The 18,767-nt window shown below is 56.5% G+C and overlaps 1 protein-coding gene across 1 annotated transcript; it reads right to left on the reverse strand.

The window, feature by feature from the left end:
- Positions 1-1,728: 1,728 nt before the first annotated feature.
- On the reverse strand, positions 1,729-16,933 carry LOC103645115 (uncharacterized). Its single transcript, XM_008668236.1, has 2 exons — positions 16,637-16,933; positions 1,729-1,948 (listed from the first exon to the last, which is right to left on the reverse strand). Exons 1-2 carry the CDS (start codon positions 16,918-16,920, stop codon positions 1,729-1,731), a joined length of 504 nt encoding a protein of 167 aa, XP_008666458.1. The 5' UTR covers positions 16,921-16,933.
- Positions 16,934-18,767: the final 1,834 nt, after the last annotated feature.

An 18,767-nucleotide genomic window follows, 5' to 3' on the forward strand; every position in this document is an offset into this window, starting at 1 on the left:
TTGACAAATGATACTATGGCAAGAAGTGCATGAAAGAAATGAAGCCGGTGCTGGCTCATGGGTCACATTAGCACCACAATGTACTATACCAAAAATGTAAGGGAGCAAAGAACACTAAACCAATATAATACTACTGTGGCAAGGAGCTAGCAGCGGCGCTCAAATGCAGAGGAGCAAAAGCAATAGAAACAGAGGGAGAAATTCCAATCATAAGTGTATGGAACCATACATCGACACTCAATCGCATCATATTCATATACTATCTAAGTGTTTGGATGATGAATCAAGTGTACACATAACAGGAGAACGTCATCTCAAAAGGCAAGCAAACGAGCAGCTGATATGCCATGCACCCGAGTACCCGACCAAAATAGTCTAGGGAAATGGCAAAGGTAGGAAGCAGCATCTATATAGCACCACAACCAACATATGTTGTTATACTACCGAATAACCATACAACAAAGGTAAAACGCAGGAAGCAAAGCCAAATGAACTACGAGAGCTTTTATGACCGGGGCAAAGTAGCAGGCTGTACCTAGACAACGTAGAGCAAGCCAAATTGAGGACATGCGCCAGTATCAACCAAACGAGAAGAGTATGTCATACCTAAAAAGCACACAACACACACATCAGCGAACCGCAAGCGCAAAGTAGAAGCAGCTGGCAGGAGGCAAAGCCATAACCAGCGACACGACCGATGGTCTTGGACACTGCCATTGGAGACCGTTTATTGCAATGCTCTTCTTTTTTATCCAGATAGAACAGTGTTTTAATCCGAATCCATTAATTAGAATAAACTATGAACTTTAAAATTGGGCTTGGACACTGTCATAAGCGCTGAAAATATAAGGAAAAACAATAGTAATAAATGTTCCTCTAGAAAGTAACTACAACAATATTTGGAATGAAAAACGAGGAGACCGTTTATAGGATAGTTTGGAAGGTATTTCCTTAATTTATTTGGTTTGAGGGTATTTTCAGTCTAATCCTTGGTGAAGAAAATGGTAAGGTTTGTCATCTTTACATGTCGCTGCAAAACTTGTTAGTAGTGTTTATTGACTGTTTTATATTGCCTCGGAATTTGACTATCTTTGCCTGGATGAGCAGCAACTGATGATGCACAGAATATGATGGTAAGATGTTCTATATTCTTTATGCAATTCTTGGTGCTTGTTCCTAATTGATACATGATGCATGGTACACCACGTAACACTTACTTCAGCTGAATTCAGTGGTTCCTATGCAACTCCACCATTGCTTACCGCAGGACGCTAGGACCGTGCGATCAGGTCTCTAGCAAGGAGTCGTATATGGGCGTATTGTTCAGTTTATGTCCTGAGCCATTTAACTGGGAATTAGCCTATCGTAAATAAGAAAGGTCAGGTCGGTAGCATAAACAAGCAGATGTAGTCGTAATCAAACTTAACAAAGAAAAAATGAACATCAATTTCACATTATGTGATTGAAGCTGTTGTAGAGGAGTCATCAAATATTTCTACACTATTGTTGAAACTGAATTTATATGTTAGAAGATATTCCTTACGTTCAAATCACTACTGCCTCAAATTATGATCACTACAAATTAAGCACTGGAAGGCCAAGACCAGAGGACATAAAGTATTTTGGCTATATTTTTCTAACAATAATAGTTTTTTTACTGACCAAGTGATGTATGGTTTTCTGTACAAGTTGCATCTTGGCTTAGATTTAATAGGAGTGAAAGAAAGCTCACAATTTGCCTAACCGAACTGCAATATTTTGCATATTAAAGAAAATTTGCTTAGATTTAATAGGAGTGAAAGAAAGCTCACAGTTTCCCAAGTTACGTTTCAACGCCAAACGTTGTGCCTTGTTCAAAACAAAATCATCTCCATCTACTCTCCTACTTAGAAGTCTTTGGTTATCAATAGAGGGTCTTTCTTTTCGAAGCTCTTTATCCACTATCTCCCTGCAAACCATCAAAACTTGATTATCCTGATATATCAACTGAGTATAACAGTGCACCTTGGCGCTAGAGGAAACTTTGCGACTCTCTGGTGTCAGCGATAGTAAATATTTAGCAGGTGTCACACAATAATATTTAGCAGCCACAATGTAAATCGGCTAGGTAATAGGCTTTTAATACGGATTCAAACAAATGGAAAAAAATAAAAAAACTACAGTGCTCCAAAGTCACGTGCTTTTTATTGGGCTGCCATCAGATACAAACCCATAGTTCATTTTTTGTTGTACTAAAATTCAGTGACTGAAGGTGTCGGCGTTTCGACCCCGGGGGGTCCCAGCCCAGATGGGTCGGCGCGAGATGGAACACAAGGGGGAACAAAAGAGGGAACCGCGGCTCGTGTTATCCTGCGCCCAGGGCGGATGCGCTTGCAGTAGGGGGTTACAAGCGTTCACGAGGGAGAGAGAGAGAGAGTGGGAGCCTGTCCGTCAGCCCGTTCTCCTGCGTGGCCACCTTCCCGTACGAGGGCCCTGGACCTTCCTTTTATAGACGTAAGGAGAAGGCACAGGTGTATAATGGGGAGTGTAGCAATGTGCTAACATGTCTAGCAGAGAGGAGCCAGAGCCCTATGTACATGCCGACGTGGCTGTTGGAGAGGTGTTGGTGCCCTGTTCATGTGATGTCGTGGCCGTCGGAGGAGCGCTTGAGCCCTGTAGAAGCACAGCTGTTGGAGCTGTCAGGTCCTTGCTGACGTCTCCTTGCTTCCGTAAGGGGCTGAGAACCGTTGTCGTCATGGAGCACGCGGGGTGCCATCATTACTTGTTTACCGGGGCGAGCCAGATGGGACGCCGGTCTTGTTCCCCGTAGCCTGAGCTAGCTAGGGGTAGGGTAATGATGTATCCCCTTGTAACGTGGTCGGTCCGAGCTCAAGGTCGGTCGAGGCGGTGACTCCTCCGAGGTCGAGGTTGAGTCCGAGCCCTGGGGTCGGGTGAGGCGGAGACCGTCTTTCGAGGTCGAGGTTGAGTCCGAGCCCTGGGGTCGGGCGAGGCGGAGACCGTCTTCTGGGGTTGAGGTTGAGTCCGAGCCCTAGGGTCGGGCGAGGCGGATACCGTCTTCCGGGGTCGAGGTTGAGTCTGAGCCCTGGGGTCGGGCGAGGCGGATACCGTCTTCCGAGGCCGAGGCAGGGGCTGAGCCCTGGGGTCGGGCGAGGCAGAGCTTCCTATGGCGCCTGAGGCTAGACTTGGCTACGGTCAGCCTCACCCTGGCGGGTGGCACAACAGTCGGAGCAGGGCAGGTGGCGCTGTTTTCCTGTCAGGTCAGTCAGTGGAGGGGCGAAATGACTGCGGTCACTTCGGCCCTGTCGACTGAGGAACACGCGTCAGGATAAGGTGTCAGACGATCCTTGCATTGAATGCTCCTGCGATACGGTCGGTTGGCGAGGCGATCTGGCCAAGTTTGCTTCTCCGCGAAGCCTGCCCGAGCTGGGCCTCGAGCGAGTCGAAGGTGCGCCCGTTGCTTGAGGAGACCCTCGGGCGAGACGTGAATCCACCTGGGTCTGCTGTTCTTGCCCGAGGCTGGGCTCGGGCGAGGCGAGATCGTGTCCCTTGAGTGGGTGGAGCTTTGACCTGCATTGCGCCCATCAGGCCATTGCAGCTTTGTGCTGATGGTGGTTACCAGCCGAGTTTAGGAGTCTTGGGGGTACCCCTAATTATGGTCCCTGACAGTAGCCCCTGAGCCTCAAAGGGAGTGTTGGTACTCGCTTGGAGGCTTTGTCGCACTTTTTTGCAAGGGGATCGGCCTTTCTCGGTTGCATTTTGTTCCGGTGGGTGCGCGCGAGCGCACCCGCCGGGTGTAGCCCCCGAGGCCTCGGAGGAGTGGTTTGACTCCTCCGAGGTCTTAGTGTCTTTCGTGACGCCTAGGCCGGTCTGGTTATTCCCTCATGCGATCTGATCGTAACCCGGGTGCATGGTCAGGTTCTGAGTTCTCAGGCTGGTATGTTGATGCTGTCAACGGTTTGTCCGGAGCCGGGTTTGAGAGAGCAGCCCCCGAGCCTCTGCACAGAGCAAGAGGACGGTCAAGGACTGACTCGGATTTTATCATACGCCCCTTCATCGCCTTTCCGCAAGGAGGAGGAGGGAAAGCGCCATATTGCCCTCGGAGGGCGCCGAACATGGTGTCTCCAGTGAGTTGCTAACGGGTGATCTGAGTGGACGCCTGTGCCCCGTTCGATAAGGGTCGGCTAGTGGCCCAGAGGCGTGCTCCAAAAGTACCTACAGATGATTTGCCAGACCCGGTCCCATTTGATAGGGTCCGAGGGCTCGATGCCTCCCTCTGATGGGATTCCGTTACAGAATCGCTCCTGCTGGTCTCGGAAATGTCCTAGGGTACCTTTAGAGCGTAGCCCGAGCCTCGGCCATGTATCGGACGTACCTAGAGTCATCCCTCGCTCTGCGTGTTCTGAGGCGGATGTCGAACCCTTCGGGGGGCCAGCCTTCGAACCCCTGATCAGTAGTGGGCGCGGAGCCCGAGTGGCCTGAGGCGGCTGTCGAACCCTTCCGAGGGGCCAGCCTTCGAACCTCTGACCAGTAGTGGGCGCGGAGCCCGAGAGCTCTGAGGCGGCTGTCGAACCCTTCCGAGGGGCCAGCCTTCGAACCTATGATCAGTAGGAGGGCTCGGGGCCCGCTTCCTTCGCGGAGAAGGATCCCTTTCGGAGTATCCCCTTTCCCGGTCCCTGTAGCAAGAGAGAGAAAGGGGAAGAGGAAAAGGATATGAAATTGAATAGTGTGGCGCACCTTTTTTGACGCGGTCATTATGGCGGAGGTGAAGCGTCGCCCGCTTCGCCTGCCAAAGGTGTCGCGTGCCCTGCCGCGGAGTTAATGCGACAGGACGAGTGGTTCGCGGGGCAGCCATTGCGTGAGCCGTTCGAGGAACGGAACACGGGCGCGTCGTCTTCACGCCGTGGGAGAGGGCTCTCTCGCTGTCCCAGGAGGGGACGTGAGCCTGTAGACGATTTGACTGCTGCTTCCGCCCGCCTGCCGCCGCCATTACTGTCGGCCCACTTTTGGCCATATCGACCGTCACGCCCTCTCCCGCGGCTGACTGACCCGTGACCGATGTGCTCGGTTTGGCACCATTGGGCCATGCGCAGGGTTGCCTCGAGTCGCGGCACCAGTTCCGCAGTCGAGAAGGCGCGGTACTGGCGCAAGAGGCAGTGCAGTTTTTTGCACGTAGTAACCGGCACGCCGGTTACATGATGTGTGGGCCTGGGCCTTTATGCTGGACGCGTCGAAGACAAAAGGGTGCGCCCCTATGGTGCAGTTGCATGCCGCCTGCATGGCGGTCCGCCCTTTCACCCGTTGGTTTAGGTGAAGATGGAGGAGTGCTTGTAACCGCTGGGCGGTTACTCGCTCCTTGGGAGGCGGTTTGGCTTCTTCTGTCCTGGGCCAGCTCGCATGACGCGTGGGACCCAGCCCCCGTGTCGTAGGGGGAGGACCTTGGAGCGTGTTGGTGAAGACTTAATCCGCGACGCCTGAGGACGCAAGTGGGGAGAGTCGCCTTTAAAAAGGGGGCGATCCCCTTGGGTGGCAGCCATGCCTTCGCATTCCCCTCATGCATTGCGCCCTTCCACCTTCCGAGCCCCCAGATGGGGAGCGCCCGCGTTGCTTTCGTCTTGCTGTTGTTGGAGGAGCGCAACTTCGCGGAAGTTGGTACCTTTCAGCCATCGCTCGGCTTCAAGGATTTTCATCAGGCAGCCCGGCTGCATCCCGTCACCAATGGTCACCCAAGACGATGACCACCAGTTCGATGGTGGGGAGAAGCAAGCCGGGCTGCGACCTCTGCCCCACCCTTAGCTTCAAGTATCTTCATCATCCTTGCTGGGGAGGAGGGCAAGGCGAGCCGGGGCCTGCCTTCGCATGGGCTGGCGTCCCGCTTCTTCCTCCAGCTTCTAGGGGTGGAAACCATCCTCCAGCTCTGCGGAGGAGGCGCCCTCCAGCCATGCCGGGGAAAGCGAACTGCTGCTGCCTAGCCAGGGTGTAGCATTCCGTCCTCTGTCCGGGCGACGGTGGCCAGCCGCACCGGGGGGTCTCACAACACGTCGTACGCCGCGAGGGCGGTACTCGTGTTCTAGGACGGTCCCATTCTCGTTTTCATGGCGAGGACGGGAGTGAGGACCTGCCGGTGCGCTTTGGGGCGGCCGGCGCCCGCTGGTGCGGTGTTGGTGGGCAGGTGGACGCCGCCGCCGGTGCTGAGGTGGTGGCAGCTGGAGAAAGCTTCTCCGCCGACGAGACCGTCAGCACCACCCGCGGATTGACCTCCGGCTCTTTGGCTTTAATGTCTGGTTCTCGTCCCTCGAGTGGGGACACGAACGAGAGCCTTCCAGTGGTAGCGTCCGCACTGGGACCATCGCTGCTGCTGCAGAGGTCGCCAGCGAGTCACCAGGAGTTTGTCGTCTCGCAGGCTCTCCAATGTGGAGGTTGTTCATACCCGCGGGAGTGGAACCAGAGTTCTGTTTGTAATGGCACCTTGAGTGCCGGTGTCTGTTCATTGTGGCTGTCGGGGCCTAAACATCTAGGTATTTTGGGTGTAATACCGTGTTTCTTCCTTATTTCGGGCACCAGGACTCGCCTGTCGGCTAGCTGGACCGCTTAACCAAGTGTGAGTTTCCCTGTGCGAAAGGTGACGAGTGAGGTATCCGTATCCCGAAGGCGTAGGAGTCCCTCGGCTTGGTCGGCCTTGCCACCCAAGGCTTCTCTTGTTTAGTTAAAGGAAAACCTCGGCTGCTCTGTGATGAGCCGGAGCCGGAGGCAGCGGTGTGAGCGTGGATAGAGGCGGAGTCGGCTGGAGAAGAAAACTTCGTCGGCCCAGGAGCAGGGGACTTCCCAGGCCGAGGAGGCGTAGCAGCAGCGGCTGGAACCTGGCCAGGTCGTCCACTGGCGGCACCAACCCTGGAGTCGGGCTGCCGAGGCCATGAGCCGGGCTGATGTCCTCGGGGGTCAGCTGGCTAAGGCTACGGAGCGGCTGATCAAGCCGTCTGCTTGGGCCGGGTTCCTGGAAGAGACCCTGGCGGCGATGGCCCAAGCGCGGTGCTGACATCTTCCTTCGAGGTGGAGATCCTCCGACCGTGTCACCGTCCGAGGTCGGGCCGGATTCCGCCGAAGGTGGAGTCGACGCCGAGGGTGCTGCTGCCCCCCTATTGATGTCTGAACCTGTAGGATCAGTTTGTCTGTAGTATGCGTATGTTTTTTGCGGCCGTCGAGGCCCAAACATATCATCGTCGTGTTATAAAGCTGCGTTTCTTTTCCTCTTGTTTTGAGTATCAGGACTTGTTTGTCGGTAGCAGAATCGCTTATCCGAGCGAGAGTTGCTTATCACGGGAGGTGATGAGTGAGGTATTCGTATCCTGGAGGCGTAGGAGTCCCTTGGCTCGGTCGGCCTCGCCGCTTACGTGTACTCTTACTCGTCCGCAGGATTCTGTTATCGATATAGTCGAGAAGGCACGAAAATCGTTTCGGCAGAAGAGTTTTCGAGCGATAAGACTTGTTCGGTCAGCGGAATCGCTTATCCGAGCGTGAGTTACTTATCGCAGAAGGTGATGAGTGAGGTATCCGTATCCCGGAGGCGTAGGAGTCCCTCGGCTCGGTCGGCCTTGCCGCTTACGTGTACTCCGTCGTTTTCAGGATCCCACTATCGAAGTAGTCGAAAAAGCGCGAAAGACGTTCTGACAGAAAGACTTTTTCCGAGGAAAAAATTTGACGCAGAGGGGGTTCCCCCCTTCTAGACCCCGAGGGAGGGTCAGGCTTTGCCGAGGCAAGATTGACCCTTCCTTGATGGTTAGACTTTATTTGTGTATGTAAAGAGAACGAGGCATATGAACGACTTGAAAACATCTTAAGGGTAAAAGCGACGTAGCTGTCGGATGTTCCAAGCGTTGCTGTAGACCTCGCCTTGACTGTTGGCCAGCTTGTATGTTCCGGGCTTCAAAATCTTGGCGATGATGAACGGCCCTTCCCAGGGAGGCGTGAGCTTGTGGCGCCCTCGAGCGTCTTGTCGTAGCCGAAGCACCAAGTCCCCCACCTGGAGGTCTCGGGACCGAACCCCTCGGGTGTGGTAGCGTCGCAGAGACTGCTGATACCTTGCCGAGTGTAGTAAGGCCATGTCCCGAGCCTCTTCTAGCTGGTCCAGTGAGTCTTCTCGGTTGGTCTGGTTGCTTCGGTCGTCGTACGCCTTTGTCCTCGGGGAACCGTATTCTAAGTCTGTGGGCAAGATAGCCTCGGCCCCATAGACTAGAAAGAATGACGTGAAGCCCGTGGCTCGGCTTGGCGTCGTCCTCAAACTCCAAACCACCGAGGGGAGTTCCTTCATCCATCGCCTGCCGAACTTGTTGAGGTCATTGTAGATCCTCGGCTTAAGTCCCTGCAGAATCATGCCGTTGGCACGCTCTACCTGCCCATTCGTCACGGGGTGAGCTACGGCGGCCCAGTCCACCTGGATGTGGTGGTCCTCGCAGAAGTCCAGGAACTTCCTGCCAGTGAACTGGGTGCCGTTGTCGGTGATGATGGAGTTCGGGACCCCAAAGCGATGGATGATGTTGGTGAAGAATGCCACCGCCTGTTCAGACCTGATGTTGTTTAGGGGTCGGACCTCAATCCACTTGGAGAATTTGTCGATAGTGACCAGTAGGTGCGTCAAGCCCCCGGGCGCCTTCTGCAAGGGACCGACGAGATCTAGACTCCACACAGCAAACGACCAGGTGATGGGTATTGTTTGCAAGGCCTGAGCGGGCAGGTGCGTCTGCCTTGCGTAGAATTGACACCCTTGGCAGGTGCGTACAATCCTAGTGGCGTTGGCCACCGCGGTTGGCCAGTAGAAACCTTGTCGGAAGGCGTTTCCAACGAGGGCTCGAGGTGCTGCGTGATGAATGCAAGCCCCTGAGTGTATTTCTTGCAATAGCTCCTGACCTTCGGCGATGGATATGCATCGCTGGAGGATGCTTGAGGGGCTGCGGTGGTAGAGCTCCTTTCCTTCACCCAGCAAGACGAACGACTTGGCGCGCCGTGCCAGTCGCCGAGCCTCGGCTCTGTCAAGGGGTAGCTCTCCTTGGTGGAGATATTGCAGGTACGGGGTCTGCCAGTTTCGATTAGGCGTGACCCCATTCCGCTCTTCCTCGACGCGCAGTGCCTCACCCTCGGGGGCCGAGGGTGCCTCTGGCTGGGCCGAGGCCTCCTCGGGCTCGGGCGTGTCGTCGGTCTTGACGGAGGGTTGATGTAGGTCTCGGGAGAAGACGTCCGGGGGAACCGTTGTCTGCCCCAAGGCTATTTTAGCCAGCTCGTCCGCAATCTTGTTGTATCGTCGAGCGACGTGGTTGAGCTCGAGTCCGTAGAACTTGTCCTCCAGGCACCGAACCTCGTCGCAATAGGCTTCCATCTTCAGGTCACGACAATGGGAGTTCTTCATGACTTGGTCGATGACGAGCTGCGAGTCGCCACGAGCGTCGAGGCGCCGAACCCCTAGCTCGATGGCGATGCGCAACCCGTTAACGAGAGCCTCGTACTCGGCCACGTTGTTGGACGCCGGGAAATGGAGGCGCAGCACGTAGCGGAGGTGCTTTCCGAGGGGTGAGATGAAGAGCAGGCCCGCACCGGCTCCTGTTTTCATCAGCGACCCGTCGAAAAACATGGTCCAGAGTTCCGATTGGATCGGAGCTGCTGGAAGCTGGGTGTCGACCCATTCAGCCACAAAGTCCGCCAAGACTTGGGACTTGATGGCCTTCCGAGGAGCGAACGAGATTGTCTCGCCCATGATCTCCACCGCCCACTTTGCAATCCTACCCGAGGCCTCTCGGCACTGGATGATCTCCCCCAGGGGGAAGGATGACACCACAGTCACCGGATGAGACCTGAAGTAGTGTCGCAACTTTCGCCGCGTCAGAATTACCGCGTACAGTAGCTTCTGAATTTGCGGGTAGCGGATTTTGGTCTCGGACAATACCTCACTGATGAAGTAGACCGGCCTCTGGACGGGCAATGCATGCCCCTCTTCTCGTCTCTCGACTACGATCGCGGCGCTGACCACCTGAGTGGTTGCGGCTACGTAGATCAAGAGGGCTTCTCCGGCAGCGGGGGGCACCAAGATGGGCGCGCTTGTAAGGAGCGCCTTTAAGTTCCCGAGGGCTTCCTCGGCCTCGGGGGTCCAAGTGAAGCGCTCGGTCTTCCTTAAGAGGCGGTACAGGGGTAGGCCTCTTTCACCGAGGTGCGAGATGAATTGGCTCAGAGCCGCAAGGCATCCCATGACCCTCTGTACTCCTTTCAAGTCCTTGATGGGCCCCATGTTGGTGATGGCCGCGATTTTCTCCGGGTTGGCCTCGATGCCCCGCTCGGAGACGATGAACCCCAGGAGCATGCCTCGGGGGACTCTGAAGGCACACTTCTCGGGATTGAGTTTTACGCCTCTCGCCTTGAGACACTTGAATGTCGTTTCAAGGTCAGAGAGGAGGTCGGAGGCTTTCCTCGTCTTGACTACGATGTCATCGACGTAAGCCTCGACCGTTCGGCCAATGTGCTCTCCGAACACGTGGTTCATGCACCTTTGGTATGTCGCGCCTGTATTCCTCAAACCAAATGGCATAGTGATGTAGCAGTACATGCCAAAAGGTGTGATGAAAGAAGTCGCGAGCTGGTCGGACTCTTTCATCCTGATTTGGTGATACCCTGAGTAGGCATCGAGGAACGATAGGGTTTCGCACCCAGTTGTGGAATCCACGATTTGATCGATGCGAGGCAGAGGGTAGGGAACTTTCCGACATGCTTTGTTTAGACCAGTGTAGTCTACACACATCTGCCATTTCCTACATTTCTTTTTCACAAGCACAGGGTTGGCTAGCCATTCGGGATGGAATACCTCTTTGATGAACCCTGCAACCATCAGCTTGTGGATCTCCTCGCCTATGGCTCTACGCTTTTCTTCGTCGAATCGGTGCAGAGGCTGCTTCATGGGTCGGGCTCCAGCTCGGATATCCAGCGAGTGCTCGGAGACATCCCTCGGTATGCCAGGCATGTCTGAGGGACTCCACGCAAAAACCTCGGCGTTCGCGCGGAGAAAGTCAACGAGCACTGCTTCCTATTTGGGGTCGAGCTCGGAGCCGATCCGGACTTGCTTGGAGGCGTCGTTGCTGGGGTCGAGAGGGACGGACTTAACCGCCTCAGCGGGCTTGTAGTTGCCGGCGTGGCGCTTCGCATCTAGCACTTCCTTGGAGAGGCTCTCCAGGTCGGCGATGAGGGCCTCGGATTCGGCGAGGGCCTCAGCGTACTCTACGCACTCCACATCGCATTCATACGCGTGTCGGTACGTGGATCCGACGGTGATGACCCCGTTGGGGCCCGTCATCTTGAGCTTGAGGTAGGTGTAGTTGGGGACGGCCATGAACTTGGCGTAGCATGGTCTCCCCAGCACTGCGTGGTAGGTTCCTCGGAACCCGACCACCTCGAACGTGAGGGTTTCCTTTCGGAAGTTGGAGGGAGTCCCAAAGCAGACGGGCAGATCGAGTTGCCCAAGGGGCTGGACGCGCTTCCCGGGGATGATCCCGTGAAAGGGCGCCGCGTCGTCCCAGATCGTGGATAGATCGATCTGCAAGAGCCCAAGGGTCTCGGCGTAGATGATGTTGAGGTTGCTGCCTCCGTCCATGAGGACCTTTGTAAGCCTGACGTTGCCGACGACGGGATCGACAACGAGCGGGTACTTCCCCGTGCTCGGCACGCGGTCGGGGTGGTCGCCTTGGTCGAAGGTGATGGGCTTGTCGGACCAGTCTAGGTAGACTGGTGCCGCCACCTTCACCGAGCAGACCTCCCGGCGCTCTTGCTTGCGGTGCCGAGCCGAGGCGTTCGCCACTCGCCCACCGTAGATCATGAAGCAGCCGTGGACCTCGGGGAACTCCTCTACCTTGTGGCCCTCCTTCTTGTCGTTGTCGTGGGCTCTGCCACCTTCCGCCGGGGCCCGGCCTTGTGGAAGTAGCGCCGAAGCATGACGCACTCCTCAAGGGTGTGCTTGACGGGACCTTGATGATAGGGGCACGATTCCTTGAGCATCTTGTCGAACAGGTTGGCGCCTCCGGGGGGGCTTCCGAGGGTTCCTGTGCTCGGCGGTGGCGACAAGGTCTGCGTCGGCGGCGTCGTGTTTCGCTTGCGACTTCTTCTTGCCCTTCTTCTTGGTGCCGCGCTGAGCGGACGCCTCGGGGACGTCTTCCGGCTGGCGCCCTGAGGCTGCTTGTCCTTCCGAAAGATGGCCTCGACCGCCTCCTGACCAGAGGCAAACTTGGTGGCGATGTCCATCAGCTCGCTCGCCCTGGTGGGAGTCTTGCGACCCAGCTTGCTCACCAGGTCGCGGCAAGTGGTGCCGGCGAGGAACGCGCCGATGACATCTGAGTCGGTGATTTTGGGCAGCTCGGTGCGCTGCTTCGAAAATCGCCGGATGTAGTCCCGTAGGGATTCTCCCGGCTGCTGGCGGCAGCTTCGGATATCCCAGGAGTTCCTAGGGCGCACGTATGTGCCCTGGAAGTTGCCGGCGAAGGCTTTGACCAGGTCGTCCCAGTTGGAGATCTGCGCAGGAGGCAGATGCTCCAGCTAGGCTCGAGCGGCGTCGGAGAGGAACAGGGGAGGTTGTGGATGATGAGGTTGTCATCGTACATTCCACCCAACTGGCAGGCCAGCTGGTAGTCCGCGAGCCACAGTTCCGGCCTTGTCTCCCTTGAGTACTTGGTGATGGTAGTCGGAGTTCGGAACCGGGTCGGGAACGGCGCCCGTCGTATGGCCCGGCTGAAAGCCTGCAGACCGGGTGGTTCGGGCGAAGGGCTCCGATCCTCCCCGCTGTCGTAGCGTCCCCCACGCCTGGGGTGGTAGCCTCGGTGCACCTTCTCGTCGAGGTGGGCTCGACGATTACGGCGGTGGTGCTCGTTGCCGAGGTGACCCGGGGCCGCAGGCGCTGTGTCCCGTGTGCGCCTGGTGTGGACCGAGGCTTCCCGCATGAATCGGGAAGTCGCAACGTGACGCTCTGGGGGGTACCCCTGCCTTCGGGAGGCAGAGCTCTCAGCCCATCAGACCGCGGCATCCTCCATGAGATTCTTGAGTTCTCCCTGGATACGCCGCCCCTCGGTGGTGGATGGTTCTGGCATCGCTCGGAGTAGTATTGCTGCTGCAGCCAGGTTTTGGCCGACCCCACTGGAGGCCGGGGGCAGCCTTGCCCTGGCATCGTCGGCGATGCGATGCTGGACATCCTGGGCCAGATGACGCGCTTCTCTGGTCGATGCTCGGCCTGCCCACTCCTGCCCGATATTTTGCCGGAGTTGCACAAGTTGTCCTGCTTCCTTGTCGAGCCTGGCCTGCATCTCGCAGATTTGCTCGAGCTGTGTGTCCTGACCCCCCGCAGAGACTAGGACCACAGCTAGCTCCCGAAGGATGTCAACGCGAGGTGCAGGCCTAGGGGGATCGCCGTACTCCGACATACCAAGGTGGTTGCCTTCGTCGAGACCCCTAGATCGACGTGGAAACATTCGCGACTTGGGCCACAGTCCTCGTCGTCAAGGCTGTGGCCATCATCGGAGTAATCGGAGAGGCAGTAGTCACATGCGGCCATGAAGTCTCGCATGGCACTGGGGTTACCGAGCCCGGAGAAATCCCAACCAGAGTCGGGCTCGTCATCTTCCTCGGAACCCGGGGGCCCATAGGTCGAGACGACCGTCAGTCGGTCCCAGGTTGACCACATATGGTACCCCAGAAGGTTAGGATATGCCTTTATGAAAGCGTCCACCGAAGCGGGATCGCTTGGTGGGTCGAAGCTGAATCTAAAAGGCACAGGATGGAAAACGGACGGTACCTCTTGATCGACGGATGGTGACGAAGTCGCGTCGGGGACGGACTGCACCGTTATCTCAGGTACGAGGCTAACGCCTAGCAAGTCCTTCGCGAGCGTGCTGGCGTCGTCCGTCTGCTTGGGGTTGGCGTGTTGCGGGGAAACGACGCCCGTCTTCGTCTCAGACGCGAGGTCAACGTCCGCCGTGTCCCCCGCTGGGGCGCCGGCGTCGTCGACTCGCTCGACAGCCAACGAGGTGCCGCCTCTTGCTTGGCCATGGTTGCCCCGCCTCGTCCTCCATCGGCGGGGAAGGTGACGGGACAGACCCAGATGCTGCTCTTCCGTCACGCGGGGAAGACGTCGTCGATTCCGCCGCCGTCGGGCGGGCTGACGGCCGTCGTTGTCGTTGTCACGCGGCGGAGGAAGGAGTACCATGTCGTAGCTGCCGTCGAGGGACATGAACTCGAGACTCCCGAAACGGAGCAGTGTCCCGGGCTAGAGAGGTTGCTGGAGACTACCCATCTGGAGCTTGACGAGAAGCTGTTCGTCAACACGCAGCAGGCCCCTACGGCCCTACCTGGCGCGCCAACTGTCGGCGTTTCGACCCCGGGGGATCCCTGGACCGACGAGTAAATTGTCGCTGCGTGTCCCAGCCCAGATGGGTCGGCGCGAGATGGAACACAAGGGGGAACAAAAGAGGGAACCGCGGCTCGTGTTATCCTGCACCCAGGGCGGATGCGCTTGCAGTAGGGGGTTACAAGCGTTCGCGAGGCAGAGAGAGAGAGAGAGAGTGGGAGCCTGTCCGTCAGCCCATTCTCCCGCGCGGCCACCTTCCCGTACGAGGGCCCTGGACCTTCCTTTTATAGACGTAAGGAGAAGGCCCAGGTGTACAATGGGGAGTGTAGCAATGTGCTAACGTGTCTAGCAGAGAGGAGCCAGAGCCCTATGTACATGCCGACGTGGCTGTTGGAGAGGTGTTGGTGCCCTGTTCATGTGATGTCGTGGCCGTCGGAGGAGCGCTTGAGCCCTGTAGAATTACAGCTGTCGGGGCTATCGGGTCCTTGCTGACGTCTCCTTGCTTCCGTAAGGGGCTGAGAACCGCCGTCGTTATGGATCACGCGGGGTGCCATCATTAGTTGTTTACCGGGGCGAGCCAGATGGGACGCCGGTCTTGGTCCCCGTAGCCTGAGCTAGCTAGGGTTAGGGTAATGATGTATCCCCTTGTAACGTGGTCGGTCCGAGCCCAAGGTCGGGCGAGGCGGTGACTCCTCCGAGGTCGAGGTTGAGTCCGAGCCCTGGGGTCGGGCGAGGCGGAGACCGTCTTCCGAGGTCGAGGTTGAGTCCGAGCCCTGGGGTCGGGCGAGGCGGAGACCGTCTTCCGGGGTTGAGGTTGAGTCCGAGCCCTGGGGTCGGGCGAGGCGGATACCGTCTTCCGGGGGCGAGGTTGAGTCCGAGCCCTGGGGTCAGGCGAGGCGGATACTGTCTTCCGAGGCCGAGGCGGGGGCCGAGCCTTGGGGTCGGGTGAGGCGGAGCTTCCTATGGCGCCTGAGGCTAGACTTGGCTGCGGTCAGCCTCACCCTGGCGGGTGGCACAGCTGTCGGAGCAGGGCAGGCGGCGCTGTTTTCCTGTCAGGTCAGTCAGTGGAGGGGCGAAATGACTGCGGCCACTTCGGCCCTGTCGACTGAGGAACGCGCGTCAGGATAAAGTGTCAAACGATCCTTGCATTGAATGCTCCTGTGATACGGTCGGTTGGCGAGGCGATCTAGCTAAGGTTGCTTCTCCGTGAAGCCTGCCCGAGCTGGGCCTCGGGCGAGTCGAAGGTGCGCCCGTTGCTTGAGGAGACCCTCGGGCAAGACGTGAATCCACCTGGGTCTGCTGTTCTTGCCCGAGGCTGGGCTCGAGCGAGGCGAGATCGTGTCCCTTGAGTGGGCGGAGCTTTGACCTGTATTGGGCCCATCAGGTCGTTGCAACTTTGTGCTGATGGTGGTTACCAGCCGAGTTTAGGAGTCTTGGGGGTACCCCTAATTATGGTCCCCGACAGAAGGGCTTCATCCATGAAATTGCTTCTTTCCTAAATTTACTTGTTTGAAAGCATTGAATTTGATCTTCTGTAAAAGCCTTTGGTTACCTAAATAATGCCTAGATTTCTATGTCTATGTTAGCAAAATCAGATGATCCAAAATAAATTCATCATAGTTTCTCAGTTACTCAAGTCATATTCCTTGTCTATTTTCAGTACTATAAATATTTTGTAACTAACCATAAATTTTCCTTTTATAGGATGCTAAATAGTAAAAACATATCAATCTGTCACAAAATTAGCACACATAACTTCAAACATAATTTACTCAAGCCTCTGCATTTACTTTTTTAGAAAAAGTTTAACACATGACGTAGAAATCAAGATAGGTTCAAACAGTAACAAATCAGACTTCTCTAAAACATTTTTATATGCAATATATAATGTTGCATCGACAATTGTTGATTATCCGTTGACAATAATATATAGTAGATACGCAGGCATCTAGTCTAAACTTACTAGTTGCTTGTATCCTTGTATCGATCTTGCATATATGGAAGCCGTCAAACTACAATCAGTAATTGCATTCTATCACTCTAAAGTACAAATATCTTTACCTTTTCTTAGTCTGTCTCTTAGTAACTGAAATTTTGGAACAATGATAGATAATCTAAATCAATGATAGATGACTCGTATAAAATAAAGTTTATGGAAACACAAACATTTTCATAGAGCGCGGAAGAAATTAGAGCACCAAATCAATGATAGTTGCACGCCAACCTTTAATAATAAGTGCAAACTGGAATCATTTAGGAGATGGGGATTTCACTAACCATGCTGATTTGCTCCTCGTGCAGTGCTCCAAGACCAAGACCCTGCTCCAAGACCAAGACCAAGACCTCGCCGTGCCGGAGGATCTGTTGCCCGGCAGCGTCCTCGGCGCCAGCACGCTCTTCTCGACGCACTTCTTCCATGCGAGGGCTGCGTCCGCCTCTAGCAGCCGCTCGACGGACTGGTCCCGCGAGCTGCACGACGCCCGCGCGCTCGGCACCGACGACCTGGCCGACAGAGAGGACTCGTCGGAGCTCTCCCTCGCTGACGCTTCTTCAGCGTTCATCGTCGCGACCTCTGCTGTGGCCACGGCAGTAGCTTCGACTGGTAGAGGGTTTAGGGTTTAGGGAGGGAGGCGGCGAGGTCAGAAGGAGGAGAGGGAGGCAGGCAGCGGGCACCGAACAACGGACAGGAGGGCTACATGGAACGCTCAGAGCTCGTTTGAAGAAAATTTTTGGGTCCGGTCCGCCAGGTGTTACACGCGGAGAGGCTCATGCTCACGGAAACGCGGGGAGGGCTCGAATCCCTGACGTCTTTTAACTAAAGGTAATATATTGATTTTACCAATAAAAACCGAATGTGATCAATTAAAAATCACAACCTTGATAAGTTCTTTATGCTCCTGCGAGTATGTTGCAAGACGTCTTCCGTCACCGTCTTAGCTGACGTGGTGTTTTTAGTTTGAGAAGTCATTTTATTCTAGACTAGCAAAGTGTTTATACATTGTTATGATTTTTTTATACTTAAGTATTGAATATAAAACACAAAGACAAGTGTGTTGTTGTCGGCGTTTCGAACCCGGGGGGTCCCTAGACCGACGAGTAAATTGTCGCCGCGTGCCCCAGCCCAGATGGGTCGGCGCGAGACGGAGCGCGAAAGGGGGAAGCAGCCGGAGGGAGACAGGCGTGAGAGGTGAAACCCGCGGCCTTCGTGTTTGTCCCGCGCCCAGGTCGGGTGCGCTTGCAGTAGGGGGTTACAAGCGTCCACGCGGGAGGGATCGAGCGGCCTTATGCGAGCGCCGTCCCGTCCTTCCCCGCGCGGCCAACCCTTTGTAAGAGGGCCCTGGACCTTCCTTTTATAGGAGTAAGGAAAGGATCCAGGTGTACAATGGGGGTGTAGCAGTGTGCTAACGTGTCTAGCGGAGGAGAGCTAGTGCCCTAAGTACATGCCATCGTGGCAGCCGAAGAGGTTTTGGCACCCGGTTCGTGTGGTGTTGTGGCCGTCGGAGGAGTGCTGGAGCCTGGCGGAGGGACAACTGTCGGGGCTGTCGGGTCCTTGCTGACGTCCTTTTGCTTCCGTAAGGGGGCTGAGAGCCGCCGTCGTCATAGAGCGTGCGGAGCGCCATCATTACATGTTTGGCGGAGCGAGCCAGATGGGACGCCGGTCTTGTTCCCCGTAGTCTGAGTCAGCTTGGGGTAGGGTAATGATGGCGCCTCCTGTGACGTGGTCGGTCCGAGCCCTGGGTTGGGCAAGGTGGAGGCTCCTTCGAGGTCGAAGTCGAGTCTTGTCTTCCGAGGCCGAGGTCGAGTCCGAGCCCCTGGGTCGAGCGAGGCGGAGACCGTCGGCTGAGGCCAGGGCTGAGTCCGAGCCCTAGGGTCGGGCGAAGCGGAGTTCGTCGTCTTCCGGGGCTGAGCCCGAGTCCGAGCCCTGGGGTCGAGCAAAGCGGAGTTCGTCGTCTTCCGGGGCTGAGCCCGAGTCCGAGCCCTGGGGTCGAGCGATGCGGAGTTCGTCGTCTTCCAGGGCTGAGCCCGAGCCCTGGGGTCGGGCGAAGCGGAGTTCGTCGTCTTCCAGGGCTGAGCCCGAGTCCGAGCCCTGGGGTCGGGCGATGCGGAGTCCGTCGTCTTCCGGGGCTAAGCCCGAGTCCGAGCCCTGGGGTCGGGCGAAGCGGAGTTCGTCGTCTTCCAGGGCTGAGCCCGAGTCCGAGCCCTGGGGTCGGGCGATGCGGAGTTCGTCGTCTTCCGGGGCTGAGCCCGAGTCCGAGCCTTGGGGTCAGGCGAAGCGGAGTTCGTCGTCTTCCGGGGCTGAGTCCGAGTCCGAGCCCTGGGGTCGGGCGAAGCGGAGTTTCCTATGGCACCTGAGGCCGGACTTGGCTGCTGTCAGCCTCACTCTATCGAGTGGCACGGCAGTCGGAGC

The sequence above is a fragment of the Zea mays genome, chromosome 1, assembly GCF_902167145.1.
Source record: "Zea mays cultivar B73 chromosome 1, Zm-B73-REFERENCE-NAM-5.0, whole genome shotgun sequence".
In the NCBI taxonomy this organism is placed as follows: domain Eukaryota; kingdom Viridiplantae; phylum Streptophyta; class Magnoliopsida; order Poales; family Poaceae; genus Zea; species Zea mays.